We start from the raw sequence: 24,430 nt of genomic DNA, 5'->3' as shown, positions 1-24,430 counted from the left end.
CAAGGCCTTCTCATGCCCCATTCTTGCTCTCGTCAGCCCCTTCTTAAGCTCCTTTCTTGCTACCCTATATTCCTCAATAGACCCCTCTGATCCTTGCTTCCTAAACCTCATGTATGCTGTCTTCTTCCACCTGACTAGATTTTCCACCTCACTTGTCACCCATGGTTCCTTCACCCTACCATTCTTTATCTTCCTCACCGGGACAAATTTATCCGTAACATCCTGCGAGAAATCCCTAAACATCGACCACATGTCCATAGTAAGATTTCCCTGCAAAAACATATCCCAATTCACACCGCAAACATGAGAAATTCTGCAGATGCTGGAAATTCAAGCAACACACGAAGGGTCTCAGCCTGAAACGTCGACTGTACCTCTTCCTAGAGATGCTACCTGGCCTGCTGCGTTCACCAGCAACTTTGATGGTGTTGTCCCAATTCACACCCATAAGTTCTAGCCTTATAGCCTCATAATTTGCCCTTTCCCAATTAAAAATTTTCCTGTCCTCTCTGATTCTATCCTTTTCCATGATAACGGTGAAGGCCAGGGAGCAGTGGTCACTGTCCCCCAGATGCTCACCCACTGAGAGTTCTGTGACCTGACCCAGTTCGTTACCTAATACTAGGTCTAGTACGGCATTCCCCCTAGTCGGCCTGTCAACATACTGTCCTGGACACACTTAACAAACTCTGCCCCATCTGAACCATTGGAACTAATCAGGTGCCAATCAATATTAGGGAAGTTAAAGTCACCCATGATAACAACACTGTTATTTTTGCACCTTTCCAAAATCTACCTCCCAATCTGCTCCTCGGTATCTCTGCGGTACCAGGGGGCCTATAGAATACTCCCAATAGAGTAACCGCTCCCTTCCTGTTCCTGACTTCCACCCATACTGACTCAAAAAAGGATGCTGCTACATTACCCGCCCTTTCTGTAGCTGTAATAGTATCCCCTGACCAGTAATGTCACCCCTCCTCCCCTTCCCCCCCCTCCACCTCTATCCCTTTTAAAGCACTGAAATCCAGGAATATTGAGAATCCACTCCTTCCCTGGTGCCAGCCAAGTCTCTGTAATGGCCACTACATCATAATTCCATGTATGTATCCAAGCCCTCAGTTCATCACCTTTGTTACTGATGCTTTTTGCATTGAAGTATACGCACTTTAGCCATTTTACCTTACTACCTTTACACCCTTTATTCTGCTTCACTTTCCTCAAAGCCTCTCTATATGTTAGATCTAGCTTTACTCCATGCACTTCTTCCACTGCTCTATCGCTCTGGGTCCCATCCCTCTAGCAAATTAGTTTAAACCCTGCCGAACCATGCTGGCAAACCTACCTGCAAAGATATTGCTCCCCCTTGAGTTCAGGTGTGACCCATCCAATCTGCACAGGTCACACCTTCCCCAGAAGAGATCCCAATGATAGAAAAATCTAAAACCCTGCCCCCTGCACCAACTCCTCAGCCACGCATTCAACTGCCATCTCCTCCATTTCTTACCATCACTGTCATGTAGCACTGGCAGCAATCCTGAGAACGCCACCCTTGAGGTCCTGTTCTTCAGCCTTCTACCTAGTTCCCGAAACTCACACTTCAGGACCTCATCCCTCTTCCTGCCTGTTTTAAGAAATATGTTGGTTCATTTGTATGTGAGTACATTTTTGCAGAAAAAACAAAGAGGTCCATAGGAGACTCATTTTCAATTTTTTAAAACTGATTTCCTTGTGGACCCAGTGGTAGGTGTGGGGTGGTGCTTGTGAGGGGGGAATCACGACAATGCTTTACTGTTCACCCATCCCCTGCTGACATCCTGTCTTTACTCGGGTGACTGAAATCCTGCTCTTGTTTACCAGTTTATTTGCTGGCTGGATAGGATTTGTGCTTTGTAGATTTAAGTAAAACTAGACAACAGCGTGACCTGTTGGGGCACCCTTTGAGAGAAGGGTAGTGCAGTCTGATGTGACCAGAATGAACATTAAATTTTCCTGATTGCTATTGGTATCGCTTTGCTTTGGAAACTGAAGTAGAAAACCTCAGTTTATTTAAGAAGAACGACACGTAGCAAAGCAAATATAGCTGCTCCTCATTTAACAAAGGACACGTTTGATGGCATCATTTCTGGTTTATCTGCCACCCTTGTGCCTCTCCTTGTCATTCTGGAGACATGCAGCCCTTTCATCCCCGCGTCTCTTCATCTCTTCTGCTGTTTGTTGTTTATCTTTGATCCTGGAGACGTGCATGCCTCTCCTCCTCTGTCTCTTCTTCTCTCATCTGATTTTGTCCTGACTGTTTGATCCTGGAGTCGTGCGGCCCTGGCCTCATCCGATTCTTGTTCTCTCCCTCTCCTTGCTGCTTCCCGACGACGTTTGATGTCATCTCTTGACCATAATGTCCCCCTTCCCTTACCACGTGGCATAATTAGGCTGACCACTTTTTTTTACCCTAATGCTGGATAGAAGATATGAAGCAGTAACACCAAAGGAATCTGATTATTCTTGATGATGTGGTTGGTGCTCTCCTAAATGGATGTGATATAGTCACCGCTGTCCTTTGACTGCAGCCAAGGGTTATATGGGTGTCTCGAAGTATGTCATTACAGTAAGATTTAATTATCTCTTATTGATGGATGGCAGTTAGATCTGTCCCAATCCTGCACATGCTGATGGTGGTGACTAGCAGAATGTGACCCTGTGAAATAGAGCTGCCCTGCCCTTTTGCTCCGGTAGGTGTCGCTGCTGAGACTGCCCGTGTGCATGCGTCGGGCTGTCGCGTCCCGATTTCCATGATGGCCAATCGGGTCTCGGGTTAAAAGGGAGCCTGTTTATTTCGGCGAATGAGCAATTTTATACGAATATATAACCGTGAACTTTGCCTGCATTCTGTAAATTAGCGCATTTTAATTCGATTTAGCCAAAAAAAAGTGCCGCTGTAATGCACCGTTTGCGCTAATTGGAGGTCACAAACAGACAGACAGAGCATGAGAGTTTTAGTAGCATTCGATGGCAAAAGCTCTGTTATGTTCGAAATAAAAGCAGAGGCTGCTGGGGATGCTTTGAAGGGGGGCAGCTCCGTGGAGAGAGAAACACAGACCGCTTCCAGATAAAGAATTCCTCATTACAGCACTAGGAACTTAAAAACTCAGTCAGTACTTCAGAATGCAAGTTCCCATTTTGGAGATTCAGAATCTGCCAATATTTTTTTTCTGCACATCAAGACACCTGAAAAGCAAGAAGCTTCTAACTGAGCAAAGCACCAGGCAAGAAAATGATCCCCAGCACAGTCAGACATGTGCGATGGTGATGGGTGGACTGGCAAAGCGGGAAGGAAAGTTTGTAATGTGAGGATTGATCAGAGGTATGGATGTACGGTTTCAGGGAAAGAGTAGAGGGCTGACCTTCATATCATTGTGGGAGGGGCATAGCTGAGTTGTTTAAAAATTTATTTGGCCTATTCCCCCAAGGAATTAATCTGACTTTTATCATATTGAATATTTTAGAAACAGGTAAAGTTGTATCTATTAGCCAGTGGCAGCATTACTAAATGAATGAAGTGAATATTGAGAGGCAGTGTTAAAATAAGAGTTAAAATAAACATTACTACTTTCCATAAGATCAAATTTGAAAATGTTTAAATTGCACAGCAGGTCCAAAACCTGAATAGAAAAAAAAGATGAGAGACGTTGTTCAGGATTTTCATTCAACACATACATGCCCCAAAATCTGACACATCATTGCCAGTATTTTATGAGCTAGTCCAGGAGAAAATTGATCCAAGTTAATTCAAAGTTCATAGTAAATTTATTATTGAAGTATGTATATGCCACTATGTACTACCCTGAGATTCATTTTCTTGCAGGCATTTGCAGGAAAATAAAAAAAAGTACAGTAGAACTTTGAAAAACTATGCATAAGCAAAGACTGACAAACAACCAGTGTGTAAAAGAGAGGAACTGTGCCAATAATAAATAATAGATTGTGCTAGTTATCTTTTCCAATGAAATGTGCCCATCAGGAAAATTGGACTAGGTATTTTTGTTTGTAATTGATCTGAAACATGGGCTCTGTTTATCTTCGTTGTAACCTGACATGCTGAGCATTTCTAGCATTTTCTGTTTGTTCTCCTTTGCATTATCGTTAAGTTTGTTTGCTTAAAAGTACGCCGCTGACTTTAGGAAGCATGACTGAACAATTCCAGATCCCGCTGCGTGCTGCTCAAAAGGCTTTCAAAGTTCACACAGTGTACACAAATTAAGAGGATGCGTTTTTTTTTCTTTCTGCAGTTAGACAAATTCAGTCGTGTCTGCTTCAGTATAGATACAGCCAACAGCAGAACATTAACAACTTTTCTTCTCTGAGGCAAGGCAAGGTTTACAGCAAAGCCTTAGTGCATTGGCTTTGATTATTATGAATGGTTTTGGACCCGTTATCTAGGAAAGGGTGTGCTACCAGTGGAGAGGGTCCAGAGCAGATTTCATGCAAATGATGCTGGGAATGAAAGGGTTAACATATGAGGAGCATTTGATGGCGATGGGTCTGTACTCACTGGAGTTTTAAAGAATGGGAGGGGTGTGGATTTCATTGAAAACTACCAAATATTGAAAAGCCAAGATAAAGTTGACGTGGAGAGTCTAGGACAAGAATGCACAGCCTCAGAGTACAAGGACATCCCTTTAGAACAGAGATGTGGAGGAATTTCTTTAGCCAGAGGTTGGTGAATCTGGAGAATTCATTACTACAGGCAGCTGTGGCAGCCCAGTCATTGGGTATATTTAAAGAGGAGGTTGATAGGTTCTTGATTAGTAGGATGTCACAGGGATAAGGCAGGGAAATGATTTGAGGGTGAAAGTAAATCAGCCATGATGGAATGGCGGTGCAGATTCAATGGGCCTAATGGCCTAATTGTGCTCCACTGTCTTATGGTCTTATGGTCTAAGCCAGAAGCCACAACATTAGTGTCATTTATTTCTGAATACTAAAAGGTATGTCTTGCCTTGAACATTGATACATCCCAATTGCCTGACTGAACTCAGAAACATTTATAACAGGAAAAAACAGATTACATTTTTCAACAGTTGTTTTACTTTAATGGTTTTCACTACAATGACAGAACTTGGTTCCTTTTCGGTTTCACTACCTTATACACTATGTGAGTTTCACAGTCCTAATGCTCAGTCACAGAATCTTCAGCCTAACAGTAGTTTGAATGCTGGAAATGCTTTCATTTGTGAGTCTGATTAGATGTTGGTGACAACATATATAAAGCTTGTTCCCTTGATCTGACCTCAGACTGCTACCCGGTGCCTCATCTGTCTGTGGCTCACAGTTGCTGAAGGTGTTGTAATGGCAGGGGATTTGATGCTTTTGATGTGGCATCTGCATATTTAGCAACTAGACAGTGCCTAGTCCAGTTTCTCTGTTATCTCTGCACAATCTGAGTAGTACTCTGTTCACATTAGAAAAGGTTACAAGTGGGAGTCAAAGCATGGTGCAGTTTGTCTTTGCCCCAATAGAGGAAAATTTAAGTATCTTCTCTCCAGGAGCAAAGAATAATTAGCCCTAAATTGGCATTGTTTCATTGACATCTAGGTACTAATGTGCAACAAATCCACATTTTCCTGTGGACAACCACAAGACATTTATAGGTTGCATTGTGTGCTCACTAAGAGCCGAAATCATTGATGGCATCTCACTACTTAGGACGGCACTTCCTTGATGACGACACCAAGATGTTCAATGTAGCAGATTGCTGTTCCTTCAGAGTTGCAAGCTGCTCCCTTGAACGGGAGAGCAGACCTCCAGCTGAATTAGCGTGAATTCTTCAGTCGCATTCGTGACGTGTTGCATTTTATTATGTTCCCAGAATAAGCACAGATGCAAATTGGATGAGTTGTGTGCTTCGAATATGAGGAACCCTCAACAGTTAAGTTTACAGTAGCTACACTTCGTGTTCCTGCTGTAAACTTAACTGTTGAAGGGTGCTACGGTAGTATGGTAGTTAGCACAATGTTTTTACAGGGCAGGGCTGTTGAATTCTGGTGCTGTCTGTAAGGGATTTGTACGTCCTCCCCGTGTTCACGAGGGTTTCCTCTAGGTTCTCTGGATTCCTGCGACATTCCAAAGATGTACTGGTAAGTAGGTTAATTGGTCATTGTAAGTTGTCCTATGATTAGGTGAGAGTTAAAGAGGTGGGTTGCTAGGCAGTAAGGGTCAATGAGTTGGAAGGGGCTGTTTCTCACTTTATCTCTAAATAAATAAATAAATTAAATAATTAATTTAAAATGCATTTGGATTTGCCTAAAATACATGGATAAGAAAGGTTCAAGTTGATATGGACCAAACATCATGAAATGGGACTAGTTCAAAGGGGATGTGAGGGGTAGGTGTTTTACTCAGAGTGGTGGATACCTGGAATGTACTACCTAGTATGTTGGCAAAGACGAACACATTAGATGCTTTTAAAGTCATTTAGATAGGCACATGAACTAGAGGAAGATAGAAGTATATGGACATTGTGTAGGTAGGAGTGATTAGTTTTTGTTTTTTTTTTAATTTACTTTTTAGCAGGTTCAGCATAACATTGTGGGCCTAAAGGTCCTGTTCTGTGTTCTATGACAATGTGGTCAGCATGGATGAGATGGGCGGAGGGCTTGTTTCAAAGCTGTAAAATTCTATGTTTGTGGAGAATTGATCCACATGTAGGTGGGGTCAATACAGCATGGAAGCTGGCCATTCGGCCCACCACATGCTCATTGCTAGATGCTCATCCATATTAATCCTAATCTTCTGTGCCCAGGAGATTCGGGTGTTCATCTAGACACTTAAGTGCTGTCAATTGATGATTCAGATGTGCGAGGACTCTATCACCTGATCCACCTATCCTGTCCTCACTGTTGCCAGAATAAAGGAATCTGATTTCTGTGTAACTAATGTTCTGCTGCTCCACTTATTTATTGGAACTCTTCTATATGGCATGTACTTCTTGTTGCAATTGTAGAGAAAGCGCTGTGTTTCAGTCACCGCAAAAATGACCTGTCTACTTAAAGGCTTCTTTATTAGATACAGGAGTAGCACCCGGTGTAGTCTTCTGCACACTACTGTTGTAACGTACGGTTATTTGAGTTACTGTCGCTTTCCTGTCAGCTTGAAATGGTCTGTCTATTCTCCTCTGTCCTCTCTCATTGCTGCTTATTGGATTTTTTTTGTTTGTTTTTTTTTTGTGTATCATTCTCTGTAAACTCTGGAGACTGCTATACGTGAAAACACCAGGAGATCAGCAGTTTCTGATATCCTCAAACCACCCCACCTGGCACCAACAATCATTCCACAGTCAAAGTCACTTAGATCACATTTCTTTCCCATTCTGATGTTTGGTCTGAACAACAACTGCACCTCTTGACAAGGGCTGCATGCTTTCATGCACCGAGTTGCTGCCACTTGATTGGCTGATTGGATATTTGCATTAATGAGCAGGTGTACTTAATAAAGAGGCCACTGAGTATATACTTCAAAGAATAATTTGCAGTGATTGGACATTTACTTTGGATGTTGCCATTCCATGATTACACCGAGTCATTTATCAATCAGTTTCACTGCTGGGAAACTGTTCAACCCATCACCTCCCTCTGGTGTGCCTCCTCTTTCGCTTTCTCCCATAACCAGTTCTTTCCTATCAGATTCCTCCTTCTTCCACCTATCACCTCCCAGGTTCTCACTTCATCCCTCTTTCCCCACCCACCTTCTTTCCTCCTCATCTGGTTTCGCCTATCACCTACCAGTTTGTATTTCTATTCTGCTCTCCCCCACCCCCCCCCCCCGCACCCTCCCCCCAGTCTTCCTACTCTGGTTTCTACCCCCTTTCTTTCCAGTCCTGATAAAGGGTCGTGGCCCGAAACATTGACTCTTTATTCACCTCCATAGAAGCTGCTGAACCCACTGAGTTCCTCCAGCATTTTGTGTGTGTTGCTCTACATTTCCAGCATCTGCAGAGTCTCTTGAATGCAATGAAAGTCTGTCTGTGTGATCACGTCCACGACAGCCTGTTTCCCAGCACGTAGCAGTTCCATTCACAACTCTCCTTTGCATTCAATTCACTAAAAAAAAGTTGGGGAGACAGAGAGCGGGGGTCAGGCAGTTGTCAGGTTCACTCAAAGCAGAATGTGTGTGATTGATGAAGACTAAATTATTCTTTCTGTAAATACCCAAACATGTATTATTGTGAACCAAAAAAATATAGCTTGCTGTATCTTTTGTTAGTCACTGAACCCTTTGTAACTCCTTGGTGAGACAAGTTTGTTAAGGGTTCAGGCACAGTTGACATAATTACTATATTTAATCCAGCAAACAGCATTTGTTTTAAATTTGCTTTTTGACTCTTGTCGGCACTGAACACATTGCACTGGTTTCGGAGCAGACATCTTTCATTGCTGCAGGCAAGTTGAGGTTTATCATGCTGGCAACCTATTCACTTCCTCTCAGCTGATTGTCTTGTGGCATCTGTTGTTTGAGCTGCAGAAGATTTATTCTTGAAGAGTTCTGCTCTCATTTTAGGTAACAAAAATGCTCCTACCTCATGTGAACTGGCTATGTTTACCAATTGAGTTGGTTTGGTTTATTCTTTAATGTTATATTATTAGAGATTCCTTTAGACACAGTCATTTATGTAGAAAGTTTGCTTTGATAATATACGCCACCTCTAATCTAGTGTGTATTCATTTTACTGTCCAAAGCCCTCATCTCGTTACTACCATTAGAAAGGCGTACAGGAGCCTGAAGACACACACTCTACAATATAGGAACAGCTTCTTCCTCTCCACAATCAGATTTCTGAACTGACAGTAAACTGATGAACACTAACTCACTATTTTTGCTGTCTTTTTGCACTACTTTACCAAATGAAGTGCCACTGAGTGTATGTTCATGGTCTTTTGCTGTTGTAATTTGTGTTCAAAGGCGCTCTTCTGCACAACACTGTTGTAATGCATGGTTATTTGAGTTAATCTTACTTTCCTGTCAGCTTTAACCAGTCTGGCCATTCCCCATGGACCTCTCTCATTAGTAAGGCATTTTCTCTCGGAGAACTGCCTCTTACTGGATTTCTTTTTTTTTGCACCATTCTCTGTAAGCCTTAGACACTGTTGTGTGCAAAATCCCAGGAGATCAGCAGTTTCTTGAGATACTAAAACCACCCTATCCGGCACCAGCATCATGTCATGGTCAAAGTCACTCAGTCCTCCCCATTCTGATGTTTGGTCTGAACAGCCAGTGTATCCCTTGACCGTGTCTACATTCTTTTATGCAATGAGTTGCTGCCATATGTTTGGCTGATTAGATATTTACAATAACAAGTGGGCGTATGGGTGTACCTAATAAAGTGGCCACTTATTCTGGTCAATATCCTATCCTCTGGGCCTGGAACAGTTGTATGTAAAGCAAAGTCTTAAGATATGAAGTAGTGTGAAGAAGCTGAGAGTGTGTATGTACAGTACTGTGGGAAAGTCTTAGGCACACGTAAATAGCTCAGATGCTGAGATTTTTGCACAGTACTATAATTGTCAACTCGGAGCAGAGAGTGAGTTTGTAAATTTGTGTGTGTGTGTATATATATATCATCACCAAATTAATTAATGACAACTAATTAAACTAATCCCTCCTGCTTGCATGTGGTCCATACCCCTGCATTCTCTGCACATTTATAAACCTATCTAAGAGCCTCTGTTGCATCTGCCTCTATTGCCATCCCTGACAGTGCATTCCAACACGGCACCCAACAAATTCTGTGTAAAACAAGAATAGCATGCCCCAAACTTATTTGAACTTCCCCTTCTCACTTTAAATGCCTACCCTCTAGTATTAGATTTAATTTAACTTTGTGTATTGTTGTATTTAATGCTAGGAATAGGTTTGACACTATGACATGCTCTAAACCTGCTCATTATATCCTAATTTTTTAAATATTTAAATGGTATAATGTAATGAAGTCTTTGTGTTCTTCTGCAGGATATGGAGGTCATGATGTTCACCTGTGATTTAGAAGAAGAAAAGAACGTTAGCTAGATTGATCCAAAGAGCATCACTGAGGCCATTACTGTGCAAAAGGAATTGCACACCTTCGCCAGGATGAAGAAAATCAGCCTTAAAACCATCAAAAAATCCTTCAATTTGAGCAAAGGCAAAGATGAAAACGAATTTGTGGTCGTCCAGCCATCGTCGCTTGTGAATGACTTTGGGAAGGAAGATTCCCTGTTTAGTTGTTATGGGAAAGATCTGACTGGTAACGATATAAACAAATCCGACGAGGATGACAAAGGACCAAAAAATAAAACAAAAGGTGAAGGGTTGATGGGTACGCTGAAAAGGAGGCTTTCTGCAAAGCAGAAGCAGAAGCCTAAAGGAAGTTCTCCTTCTGTCGGCTTTGTGGAGGATGATCGATTTTCCTCCTCTTCGACCCCTGCAAGCATTAATGATTTAAAAGCGCAAAGACCCTTAAGGTCCACATCGCTTCGTGGCCACCATTACAGTCCTACCCCTTGGCCATTGCGATCGACTAGCTCTGAAGAGACCTGTATTAAGATGGAGGGTAAAGTTAAGGCATTGGTTCATAATAATAGCCCGAATCAGGCATTAAATGGAGTTCGTAAAGAGTTCCATGACATGCAGACGGACCATATGTTTCAAGAACAGAGCAACACAGTCAAGGAAATTGACTCTCAAAATGGCAACTCCCATCCAAATATTGATGAATCTTGTCATGTCCCTGTTGTAATTGGATTAATGCCTCAGAACTACATTCAATACACAATGCCTTTAGATGAGGGAATGTATCCTATGGAAGGGTCACGTAGTTATTGTCTTGACAATCCATTGCCAATGGAAATTGCTTCAGTGCCATCCCATGTATGCAGTAGCACACTACAGACAGATGAAGGACATATAGTTCCAGATTTAGTGGTTGCCTCTGATATCTTCTTGGACCCCCCTGTTAATGGTCTTTTGATTGGTACTACAGGTGTTCTCTTGCAGAACTCAAGCTCCAACCACACTGATATCCCTCCACTGTCTCCACTCCTACCTCCAGGCTCCAATCAAATGCAGTTGACGTTTCCGGGATTTGTCGGTACAGCAGCTCATGTAGCAGAAAGAGTACGCCATCATCTAAACTTTGATCCAAATTCTGCACCAGGAGTGGGAAGAGTTTATGACTCTGTACAAAATAACGGTCCGATGGTGGTTACAAGTCTCACAGAGGAGCTGAAAAAACTTGCAAAGCAAGGATGGTACTGGGGCCCCATAACACGGTGGGAGGCAGAGGAGAAGCTCGCCAATGTGCCTGACGGATCTTTTCTTGTGCGTGATAGTTCTGATGACCGATATCTTTTAAGCCTGAGTTTTCGTTCCCAAGGCAAAACTCTTCACACTAGAATAGAACACTCAAATGGCAGGTTTAGCTTTTATGAACAGCCAGATGTGGAAGGACACACATCCATTGTAGAGCTGATTGAGCATTCAATTAAAGACTCTGAAAATGGAGCATTTTGCTATTCTAGGTCTCGCCTACCTGGCTCTGCAACGTATCCTGTAAGACTAACAAATCCAGTTTCCCGGTTCATGCAAGTCCGTTCACTACAATATCTGTGCCGTTTCGTTATCCGTCAATACACTCGAATAGACTTAATTCAAAAATTGCCTCTGCCAAACAAAATGAAGGATTATTTGCAGGAAAAGCACTACTGAGAAGTTTTGAAGTCTTGCAGATTGCACTTTTCAGAACTGGAATGCATTGGAATATTTTTTTTAAATATAATTTATCGAAAATTAGCTGAAAAAAAATCATTGTTTATTTGAAGGTGTTCCTTCATTTTGTAATCACAGGCCTCTATTCGTTAATCTCCCCCCAGTCCTTCCACCGTGTACCCATCTAAAACTAAGTCCAGCCTATTTACAAAGTAAAGTTGTCGAGGTCTAGCAGTATTTTCTCATCTGTGGAAAAAGTACTGAAGCTTGTCCACGCCTAATCTTTGTACATTTTACACTATTAACTCCAGATTTCTATCCTTGCCATCCAGATCTATAAAAGAATCAGTGGAATAAACTCCCAGGACCTATCAGATAACTAAAAGCAATGATTGGAACTCAACATTTTGCTTCTCAACACCTTTTGTTGAACTCCCACTAATTGGTAATGATATGAATGATATTGAAGCTTTGGTCATTAATTATTTAGCTGTACATTTATACATTGAAATTGAATAAATATCTTGGTATATTCTCGATATATTACATTTAAAAAATCTAGTCCCACTATGTTAACGTCAGTGCTTCTATTCAAAATTAGCTGTGCTCAAAGACAAGTGACCTCCCAGGGAAAAGTGCACCAAATAAGGTAGTACCTGGGCAATTTATCTGCTTTAAAATCAAGCTAGGATTTGTTTTTAATTAAAAACAAAAATGCTTAATGGAGAAAAACAACAACACAATGTGTTCAATTCAGCAGATGGTAGAGGGGCTCATAAATCCATGTGCAATTTGCTCTTTATTTCTGTTTGGCATATTAAGCTAAACAGTTGCTGGCAGGCTGAAAGATCACACCTTGTGCCACTTACCCTTCAGACAATGTACTGTACTCTGTTTCTCTTTCTTACATAATTTTTTTGTACAGACCTCTGTGCAAGTCCAAACCCTATTTCTTCGATTGGAATTATTTTCCTTAAAAATTCCTCCTCAGAGTTTAAAAACATTATTCCAACATTTGTCCTTTTTGCATTTTAAATTTGTTCATATTTTGTGTTTGATTCAAAACATTGTCTCCAATTGTGTTTTTAAGGTAGAGCACAATGTAGATTTATTTTGAATCACCCTGGTTGGCACATCAGGTTCTTGTGCCAGTTTGTGCTTGTGAGCCCAGGACCAATTTTGTAAAAGGCTGTTATGCCAGTATTTTGAGTAATAGTTTAAAATCCAGTGGGACACCACATAGAAATCAGTAAATATTGATAAGTATTGTCCCTGGTTTTAAAGGGAACTATTGAGCTTTATGTGCATACTTCAAATTCTGTGCATTTTGGATGAAAGGTGTAGGGCACCAGCATTCATTTCTTTGAGGTAATACAGAATTTTATGAATTCCTTTGTTTTCAGTTACACGAATTGTAATTTGGAAATCATGATTGAGGACTTTGAGTAATTGCTTCATGTCCCTGTGTCCTTGTAGACATCAGGTAAAGATTGATTAATCATGCCAATGAGATAAATTGAATGTTTTTTTGTGTTCTCTTTTAATCAGTTGGCATATTATTCCTGTAGTTCATTTGTATTTCAATAGACCAGTTGGCTGAAATTTATCAATAATTTCCTTCCTTTATTTTTCCTCCTTTTGTTCATGTACTTTGTGCACTTTTAGGTTGTGTTCAGTTTCACATTTCCCTGTATTGCCATATAGAAAAATCTCTGTAGTGTACAGGCAAAATTGTCCCGATAAAATCATTCATAATATACCATTTCTTAGTGTGCATTGTCATTCGTCACTCAGTATAACAGTTTCTGATTGGTCTTCCTCTATGTCCTGTGAGTGACATAAGTAATAAGCCATTTTGTATATTCAAGTATTATCAAATCTGAAATCACAGGATTAGAGCCAGTCAGCTGGAAAATGATATCTGCGGCTTAACCAGACTGGGTGCTTTGGAATTCACTCCGCAAAATGTTCAGTGCCCAGTAACATTCAGCTTTGAATTATTAATTTAGCAATTTTTATACCCACAGTTTCCTTTTTTTTTAATTCAACTATAATTGGGATAATTAAGAAAACACAAAAGATTCTGCAGATGCTGGAAATCCAGATCAGCACACACAAACGTAGCAGTTCAGGCAGCATCGATCGAAATGAATAAGCAGTTGATGTTCAGGGCTGAGACCCTTCATCGGGACTGGATAGGAAGGGGCTGACAGACTCCTTTTTCAGCCCTTTGCCTCTTTGTCTGTAACCTCCTAGCTTCTCTCATCATTCTCTTTCATCCCTCTCCCACACCCACCTGCCTACCTACCTGGAAATGAAGGGGGAAGATGCTAGAATACGAAGGTGGGGAGAGGGGAAGGGAGGGATAGAGAAGAAGGAATCTGTTAGCAGAGGAGAGTGGACAATGGGAGGAAGAGAAGAAGGAGGGGCACAAGGAGGAAGCTGATAGGCAAGTGAGGAGAAGGGGAAAGAGACCAGAGTGAGGAATGGAAGAAGAGGGTGGGGGAAGGGGGAAAGGTTACTGGAAAGAGCAGGACGGAATAGGAGGTGTTGCTCCTCCACCCTTAGAGTGGCATTAATGTGGCAAAAGAGGATGCCATACACTGACATGTCACTATGGGAATGGGGATAGGAATTAAAATGACTGGCCACTGGGAAATTCTGCTTTTGACAGATGGAGCAGAGGTGATCAACAAAGTAGTCCACCGGATAATTCATGTTGGTGGGGAGCTTTGATAGAGGTGTACAAAATTATGAAGGGTATAGATGGGGTAAATGTAAGCAGGTTTTTTTCTGCCGAGCTTGGGTGTGACTACAACTAGAAGTCATGGGTTAAGGGTGAAGGGATAAATATTTAAGAGGAACATGAGGGGGAAGTTTTTCACTCGGAGGGTTCAACAAGCTGTCAGAAGTGGTGGATGTGGGTTTGATTTCAAAATTTTAGAAAAATTTGGATAGGTGAATGATGGGAGAGGTTTGGAGGGTTATGATTCGGGTGTAAATTGATGGGACTAGGCAAAGAATATTTTGGCATGGAGTAGATGGACTGAATGGCATCTTTTTGTGCTGTAGTGCTCTTTGATTCTTACATTATTAAGATATCAAATTTAAAAAATTCCAAGTCTTTACAGTACTCCTGCTCTGCAGTGCAGTGGCAAGGGTGACAGAGTGTCTATTAAATTATTAGTGAACCATAATTTCACCTATTTATAGTGCAGGTACACAAAAAAAAGGTGTTGTACTGGTGACTAATGGTGCTGCCAGATTACTTAGCTGAAAGGCATAAGGAAGATACTCGTACTCAAAATTCCAGAAGTGTCAGTATACGTCTCAATCTTCATTGACATTGAATCTGTGATTGTTGATCGATAGTGATCTGAGGAAAAACAATAATGGATACAATTGCTAAAAGATCAGCATTATTTGAGCTTTATTACAAAGAAAAATGACATTCCCAATGGATAGAGAAGGAAGATCATTAAAAAAGGATACATCCTAACTTTTTACAGTGACATTTTTTTCCTATATCTGTAATGAAGTACCAAAATAAAAGAGCAACTGATACTTGTAATCATACCCTAAAGTGACCAAGGGTATGATTACCCCTCCACATGATTTTGGGTAGTAGAAAAGTATCCAATATTGATTTTCTCCCTGTTCTTTCTCATAACCAAGTGTATTTTTTTCAGCGACTTTCAAATCTTCTATGTTTAGCTTGAAGACATTAACTTGTTCTGTAAGTATCAGCACACAGCAAAAGATTCAAGATTCAAATTTATTCATCACATTTACATCAAAACATCCAGGGAAGTGCGCTGTTTACATTAACAACCAGCACACTGTGCTGGGGGCAGCCCGTAAGTGTCACCACACATACCAACGCCAATATAGCATCATCGCACAATGACAAAGAACAAACCAAAGCACAACGAGCAACTGAACAACAACAGCAAAACAAGCCCCTTTCCTCCCTCCCACCGACTCGTATACCCACATAGGCAAACCTTCATCTCCAGTACAGGCCACCTTCAGTTTTATTTTGTTCTGACTGCATTGACTTAGAGGTATGTTGGAACATTCCATTCTAATCAAATTGCAGATTAAGGAGTAACATTATTGGTTTCAATCACTTTTGCAGGTCCATGTAATGGAAATCATTTCCGAATCACAAGCAAGTCTATTTTCTGCAACTTTTACACTTTAAAAAAAATCTAAATTAAATTCATCTGTTGCTTTTTCAGATTTTTCCTTCTTGTTCAAGAATGGCTTTTAAGTTTCCCATCACCACCATGCAAAATGGGATTGAGTTTCTTATGTGAAAGAGAGCGTGTGATATGCTTTGAAGAGGACCAATATTCAATTAAAGTTAAAGTTGGAACAATACCCGAGCCCTCTCCATCCCACCCCACTTATTTAATCACCTGTTAGCAAAATGTTAGTTGAGGCATTTGATTTAATCAGGGAGCTATGGTGACCATCAGAATCAAAACCTGCAGAATAACGCACACAAAAAGTTGAAGGAACTCGGCAGGTCAGAGGGCATCTATGGAAAGGAATAAGCAGTCGATATTTCAGGCCAAGAACAGAAGTCCTGATAAGAGATCTCGGTCTGAAATGTGGACTGTTTGTTTTGGTCCATAAATGCTGCCCGACCTACTGAGTCCCTTTAGCATTTAGTGTGTGTTATTCTGGAGTTCCAGCATCTGTGGAATCTCTTGTGTTTTCAAAACCTGCAGATGTTGGAACGCTGAAATCAAAACAAAATGCTGGATATAGTGGACCCCTTGTTAGATTCCGCTGAAATTGATTTTGTTCTCTTTCCACAGTTGCTATCTGACCTGCTGTGTGTTTTTATTCAGTGAACTATTAAGTTTTCCAGTCCATTGGAAAATTTGTTCACAACTTCTTAGCCTCACTCAATTTCAGCCATTTGTTCCATCTTCTGCTATTCATTGTTCTGAGATGGGCCCCACCGGACAACAGTCATCTCCTAACTTTGGCCTCTGGAATTTCCTCATCACTGTCAGATCCTCATTTTCCCTTCTGCTTGCTGCTTAACTCCCGTAGACCACGTTTTCACATTTTCTGCTTTCAGTAATTATTCTTTATTAATATTTACAACCTGTAGCGAGTAACTGGGTAGATGGAGAAGACATTTAACTTTATTCCTCAGCTGCCTGTGTTGATTGTGTTGCTGCAATAGCAATTACGATATAATTCTGACAAATTCATTAAACAATTTAAACAGTTTTGCTTCATTCCAAAGCATAAGTTTAATTAAAAAGACATTCAGTGACCACTTTATTAAGTAACTCCTGTACATAATGAAGTGGCCACTGAGTATATATTTGTGCTCTTCCATTGCAGTAGTCCAACCATTTCAAGGTTTGATAAGTTGTGCATTCAGAGATGCTCTTCTACACACCATTGTTCATATGTGTGGTTATCTGAGTTACTGAATCCTTCCTGTCAGCTTGATCCAGTCTGGTCATTCTCCTCTGACCTCCCTCATTAACAAGGCATTTTCACCCACAGATCTGCCGCTCTCTGAATATTTTTTTTGTTTTTTGCACCATTCTCTGTAAACTAGAAGCTACCATGCATGAAAATCCCAGGAGATCAGCGATTTTTGAGTTGTGTACTCAAACCACCTCATCTGGCACCAGCAATCATTACATAAAGTTCAAAGTAAATTTTTATCCAAGTACATATCTGTAACCATATTAGATCAATGAAAGACAACACCAACAGGGCAGACAACCAGTATGCAAAAGGCAGCAAAATGCAAATATGAAAGGTAAAAACATAATATTAAATAAATATGCAATACATATCGAGAACATCAGATGAAGAGTCCTTGAAATTGAATCAAGGTTAGTTGGAACAGTTAAGTGATGGATTGAGTGAACTTATCTCCTCAGGTTCAAAAGCCTTAGGGTTGATGGGTAAGAACGGTTCCTAAAACCTGGTAGGCTCCTGTACCTTCCTGATGGCAGGGATGAGAAGAAAATATGACCTGGGTGGTGGGGGTGAATGATGATGGATGCTGCTTTGCTGTGACAATACTCTGTGCTGCTGTGCCCAGTGGGGGGGGGGTCTTTACCCATGATGGGCTAGGCCATGTCCACTACTTTTTGTAGGATTTTACATTCAAGAGCATTGGTGTTTCCATACCAGGCTGTGGTGCAGCCAGTCAATATACTCTCCACCACACACCCATTGAAATTTGACGAAGTTATAGATGTACAGGATCTTTACAAACTCCTAAGGAAGTTGAAGTGCTGCTGTGCGAGGTAGCTGTGGGGCCACTTAGCAAGATTTTCAATCTCCCTTCTCCGGCAGGAGTTGATATGTCTTATTACCAACCTCTCAAAACCCTTCATGACTCTGTATGTAAGTGCTACTGGATAATAGCTATTGAGGCAAGTTACCAGTTTCTCTGTGGGCACTGGTAGGACTGAAGACTGCTTAAAACAGGTGGGTACCTCAGACTGCAGAAGTGAGAGTTAAAGATCTCAGTAACACACCAGCCAGTAGATCAAGCACAGGTCTATTGTACTTGGCTAGGTATCCCATCTAGACTGGATGCTTTCTGTGGGGTCACCCTTCTGAGGGATGCTCTTGCGTTGGCTTCAGAGGCTAAAATCACAGGATCATTGGCTGTAGGAGTTCGGAGTTCGTGATGGTTCCTCCATGCTTTAATGGTCAAAGCAAGTGTAGCCCCCCCCCCCGCCCCCGGCCAGCCTCCGGGTCGCTTGGCTCACTGTCATCTAGGGAAGCATCCCTCGGCCCCGGCAAACTGGGTAATTAGTTCGCGTGTATGCTGTGTGATGTACCCCACCCCGCCCAAATAACAGACCATACACCAGATATGATTAAATGATTTACAGTTTATAGATATTACTGGAACTATATAATTAATAGAAAATAAAAAATAAAAGGTGCCACATGTATCAAAGTTCAATCTCTTCGTGCACAAACAGTTGGAGCTCAGGACCCTTCTTCACCCTGCGACCCCTTGGACCACCTCGACCGGCTGCCTGGGACCAACAACGGTGGTCGACCAGACGCTCCACACGAGTCCGTCTCCGTCTCCTGTCCTCGCCCAATGCCCCGCTCGGGGTCCGACCCCGTTAGCGGACTCACTGCACCTGGTCCATCCTCTCTCTCTCTCTCTCTCTCTCTCTCTCCCGCCTTCTCCCCCAAAACCCCGCGCATACAATATCTTCAGATACACCAAAAACATAACAACTATCCCAATTGGTTCGTAGCATCTTCTTATCACAGTCTAACCCAAAACAAGCTGCTAGCGCAAGAACTTTCTCAGCGTTTAACATAACAAAGAAGCCATTTTAATTAGCCTACGCAGTAACATAAAAGACGAAACCCCCTTACACAAGCAAAGAAGGCATTGAGCTCATATGGAAGTGAAGCATTGTGGTCACCTATGTCAATTGCCTTCTCTTTGTAGGAGGTGATAGCATTCAAGCCCTGCCACTGCTGTCAAACATCCTCTGATTCAAGTTCAGCCCAGAATCATTGAGGTCACATTTTTCCCCCATTCTGATGTTTGGTCTGAACAATAACTGAACCTCTTGACCATGTCTGTATGCTGCTGTGCATTGAGTTGCTTCCATATGATTGGCTGATTAGATATTTGCACTAACAAGAAGGTGGCCACAGGGTGTAGATTCATTCATTTCCTATTTACCACAAGTAGGTTGATCATTTTGCCCCATTATCTGAGTCTCTGTGTGTTTGCTGGAGAGGTCGAAGTCCGGTATCTTCAGGTCTGAGTCATGTTTGCTGGAGGCCTGACCTGGTGTTAAAGGACTGTGTTTGTGGAAGGAAGGAACAAGGCTTGTTTTTGCTGTTGTGTAGTTGCTCGTGGTCTTTGTTATTCTGCTGAGCATTGTGGGCCTGCTATGCCAGTGCCAGAATGTGTGGCAACACGCTCAGGCTGCCCACAGCACACCCTCAGGTCTGTTGGTTGTTAACTCAAATGACACATTTTTCAATGCACACATGACAAATAATCTTGAATTTTGAATCTTTGAACAGATGCTTCAAGGGCTTTTGACCTATGTTGCAAGCTCATACATTGTTAAAAATCCACTCCAAATCATTGTAAATCTGGTGATCCTTGCAAGCTACAAGATTTCAGCTGCAGAATACCAGAAGGTTAAGAGAGACCAAGGTATGGCAACCTCCAGTACCAAAAATGAAGTCATTGCAACAAGAAACAAATGAGAAGTTCCTTAAATATTATTGTGCTTGACCAAGGGTGATGCTTATTATCAGCTTTATTTAAATGTAGGTTTCATTGACTGAATGCAAATAATAACTACACAAAAATTTCATCATTGGTGTTGACTGACTAAGTTTCCAGTAGATGTAAGCATCCATCTATAAGCGGTCTGGAGAGGAAAGAATTTCAAAACAGCTTACAATGGTTTGTGCTAAAATATAACATTATCATTTGATAGATTATTCTATTTTGAAGGTGGTTTCTATGCTCCGGTGCTTAGGAACCCAGCTGTGTTAATAGTATTTCCAGTACATCAGGATGCTATCCTGACACGTCAGTCTGTGGCTGCCTCTATGGTCACCCTCCCCTGCCCTTTTTTCCCATTCGTTCTGGCTCCCATCTTAACCTTTTCCCTCTCACCTGACTATCACCTCCCACTGGTGCCCCTCCCTCTCCTCTTTCTACCATGACCTCTCCTATCAGTTCCTTCTCCCTCAGCCATTCTACCACCTATCATCTCCCTGCTTTTCACTTCATCTCCCTGCCCCACCCATCCATCTTTCTTCTCACCTGGTTTCACCTATCACCTGCTAACTTGTACTCCTTTCCCTCCCCTCCACCCACATCCACCTTCTTTTCCTGGAGTCTTCCCCACCCCCACCCCTTTTCAATCCGAATGAAGGTTCTCAGCCAGAATCATCTCTGTAGATGGTGCCAAACCTGCTGAGTTCCTCCAGCATTTTGCATTTATTGCAGTATTTGTGCTGCTTTTGAATGTTAGTTTTAAAACCATGTAAGACTTGCAATGAAAGGAATACTGGAGCTATTCAAGTCAAACAGTACGTTTGGAGAGAGAAACCGTTATAAGGATTTATGTTGAAACATCCAACATAATGCTGTTTGTTGCTTTGAAACAATACAAGGAAACCAAAAGCAGAAATGGGGTTTCAGGTTCTTGTAGGATAAGGAAACATAGACACATAGAAAACCAAAGCTGTGCAGAACATGTCCTTCCCTCAGAAATTACCTCGGGTTACCCATAGCCTTCTATTTTTCTAAGCTCCATGTACCTATCCAGGAGTCTTTTAAAAGACCCTGTTATATCCACCTCCACCACCGTCGCTGGCAGCCCATTCCACACACTCATCATTGTCTGCGTTTTAAAAAAAAAACTTACCCCTGACATCTCTATACCTACTTCCAAGCACCATAAAACTGTGCCCTCTCGTGCTAGCCATTTCAGCCCTGGGAAAAAGCCTCTGACTATCCACAGATCAATGCCTCTCCATTTTATACACCTCTATCAGGTCACCTCTCATCCTCCATCACTCCAAGGAGAAAAGGCTGAGTTCACTCAACCTATTCTCATAAGATATGATCCCCAATCCAGGCAACATCCTTGTAAATCTTCTCTGCACCCTTTCTATAGTTTCCACATCCTTTCTGTAGTGAGGTGACCAGAATTGAGCACGGTACTCCAGGTGGGGTCTGACCAGGGTCCTGTACAGCTGCAACATTACCACTCGGCTCCTAAACTCAATCCCATGATTGATGAAGGCCAATGCACCTTCATCATGCCTTCTTAACCACAGAGTTAACCTACTGAGCAGCTTTGAGTGTGCAATGGACTCAGACCCCAAGATCCCTCTGATCCTCCACACTGCCAACAGTCTTACCATTAATACTATATTCTGCCATTATATTTGACCTACCAAAATGAACCACCTCACACTTATCTGGGTTGAACTCCATCTGCCACTTTTCAGCCCAGTTTTGCATCCTATCAGTCTCCCGCTCTAACCTCTGACAGTCCTCCATACTATCCACAACACTCCCAACCTTTGTGTCATCAGCAAATTTACTAACCCATCCCTCCACTTCCTCATCCGGGTCGTTTATAAAAATCACAGAGTAGGAGTCCCAGAACAGATCCCTGATGCACACCACTGGTGACTAACTTCCATGCAGCATATGACCCATCTACAACCAGTCTTTGCATTCTGTGGGCAAGCCAGTTCTGGATCCACAAAGCAATGTCTCCTTGGATCCCATGCCTCCTTACTTTCTCAATAAGCCTTGCATGGGGTACCTTATCAAATGCCTTGCTGAAATCCATATACATTACATCTACTGCTGTACCTTCATCAATGTGTTTAGTCACATCCTCAAAAAATTAAATCAGGCTCGTAAGGCATGGCCTCCCTTTCACAAAGCCATACTGACTATTCCTAATCATATTATGCCTTTCCAAATGTTCGTAAATCCTGCCTCAGGATCTTCTCCATCAACTTACCAACCACTGAAGTAAGACTCACTGGTCTATAAATTCCTGGGCTATCTCTACTCCCTTTCTTGAATAAGGGAACAACATCCACAACCCTCCAATCCTCCGGAACCTCTCCTGTCCCCATTGATGATGCAAAGATCATCACCAGATGCTCAGCAATCTCCTCCCTGGCCTCCCACAGTAGCCTGGGGTACATCTCGTCTGGTTCTGGTTACTTATCCAACTTGAAGTTTTCCAAAAGCTCTAGCACATCCTCTTCCTTAATATCTACATGCTCAAGCTTTTCTGTGAGCTGTAAGTCATCCCTACAATCGCCAAGATCCTTTTCCGTAGTAAATACTGAAGCAAAGTATTCATTAAGTACCTCTGCTGTCTCGTCTGGTTCCGCACACACTTTTCTACTGTCACACTTGATTGCCTATTCTCTCACATCTTATTCTCTTGCTCTTCACATACTTGTAGAATGCCTTGGGGTTTTCCTTAATCCTGTCCACCAAGGCCTTCTTATGGCCCCTTCTGGCTCTCCTAATTCCATTCTTAAGCTCCTTCCTGCTAGGTTTATAATCTCCTAGACCTCTATCGTTACCTAGTTTTTTGAACCTTTCGTAAGCTCTTCTTGACTAGATTTACAACAGCCTTTGTACACCACGGTTCTTGTACCCTACCATCCCTTCCCTGTCTCATTGGAACGTACCTATGCAGAACTCCACGCAAATATCCCCTGAAGCTCTGCCACATTTCTTCCTTACGTTTCCCTGAGAACATCTGTTCCCAATTTATGCTTCCAAGTTCCTGCCCGATTGCATCATATTTCCCCTTACTCCAATTAAACGCTTTCTTAACTTGTCTGTTCCTATCCCTCTCCAAAGCTATGGTAAAGGAGATAGAATTGTGATCACTATCTCTAAAATACTCTCCAAGCGGGAGATCTGACACCTGACCAGGTTAATTTCCCAATACCAGATCATGTCCAGCCTCTCCCCTTGTAGGCTTATCTACATATTGTGTCAAGAAACCTTCCTGAACACACTTAACAAACTCCACCCCATCTAAACCCCTCACTCTGGGGACATGCCACTCGATATTTGGGAAATTAAAACCTCCCACCACAACAGCCCTGTTGTTATTACACCCTTCCAGGATCTGTTTACCTATCTGGTCCTTGATGTCCCTGTTACTATTTAAAAAAAACACCCAATAGAGTTATTGACCCCTTCCTCCTCCTAACTTCCACCCACAGAGACTCCGTAGACAATCTCTCCATGATTTCCTCCTTTTCTGCAGCCGTGACACTATCTCTGATCAACAGTGCTATGCCCCCACCTCTTGCCTCTCTCCCTGTTCTTTCTGAAACATCTAAAGCTTGGCATTCGAAGTAACCATTCCTGCCCCTGCACCATCCAAGTCTGTTATGGCCACAACATCATAGCTCCAAAACTGATCCACGCTCAAAGCTCATCCGCTTTGTTCATAATACTCCTTACATTAAAATAGATACATCTCTAACTATTGGTTTGAGCGCGTCCCTTCTCTCTCACCTGCCTATCCTCCCTATCGCCGTCTCTTCAGTTCAATTCCCACCCCCCAGAAATCCTAGTTTAAACTCTTCCCCAATAACCTTAGCAAACCTCCCCGCCAGGATATTGGTCCCCCTGGGATTCAAGTGCAACCCGTCCTTTTTGTACAGGTCACACCTACCCCAAACGAGGTCCCAATAATTCAGGAATCTGAATCTCTGACCCCTCCTCCAATCCCTTGGCCATGCATTTGTCCTCTGCCCGATTCTATTCCTATACTTACTGTCATGTGGCACTGGCAGTAATCCTGAACTTACTATCTTTGTTGTCCTGCTTTTCAACTTCCTTCCTAACTCCATGTAGTCTGCTTTCAGGACCTCCTCCCTATTCCTACCTATGTCGTTGGTACCAATATGTACCATAACCTCTGGCTGTTCTCCTTCCCACTTCAGGATATCGTGGACATGATCAGAAACATCCTGAACCCTGGCACCTGGGAGGCAAACTACCAAACAGACTCTGTGCCAGAGGTGAGGCCACTGTTGCTGTCCCCCCAACAGTACTCAAGCAGAAGTATTTATTGTTGAGGGGGACAGCCACTGGGTTACTCTCTAGCCTCTGACTTCTGCCCTTCCCTCTCCTGAC

At 42.2% G+C, this 24,430-nt stretch overlaps 1 protein-coding gene across 1 annotated transcript in view; it reads left to right on the top strand.

The window, feature by feature from the left end:
* LOC134350156 (suppressor of cytokine signaling 6) overlaps positions 1-14,052 on the top strand; it is a 92,362-nt gene extending 78,310 nt beyond the window's left edge. The window contains exon 2 of the mRNA XM_063055112.1: positions 10,000-14,052. Coding sequence (XP_062911182.1) covers positions 10,120-11,733 — 1,614 coding nt within the window. The 5' untranslated portion in view covers positions 10,000-10,119 and the 3' untranslated portion in view covers positions 11,734-14,052. The remainder of the gene's footprint in view (positions 1-9,999) is intronic.
* Positions 14,053-24,430: the final 10,378 nt, after the last annotated feature.

Source organism: Mobula hypostoma, chromosome 1 (genome assembly GCF_963921235.1).
Source record: "Mobula hypostoma chromosome 1, sMobHyp1.1, whole genome shotgun sequence".
Taxonomy (NCBI): Eukaryota; Metazoa; Chordata; class Chondrichthyes; order Myliobatiformes; family Myliobatidae; genus Mobula; species Mobula hypostoma.
The sequence above is the reverse complement of the archived record's forward strand: the minus strand, read 5'-3'. Positions and strand labels throughout refer to the sequence as shown.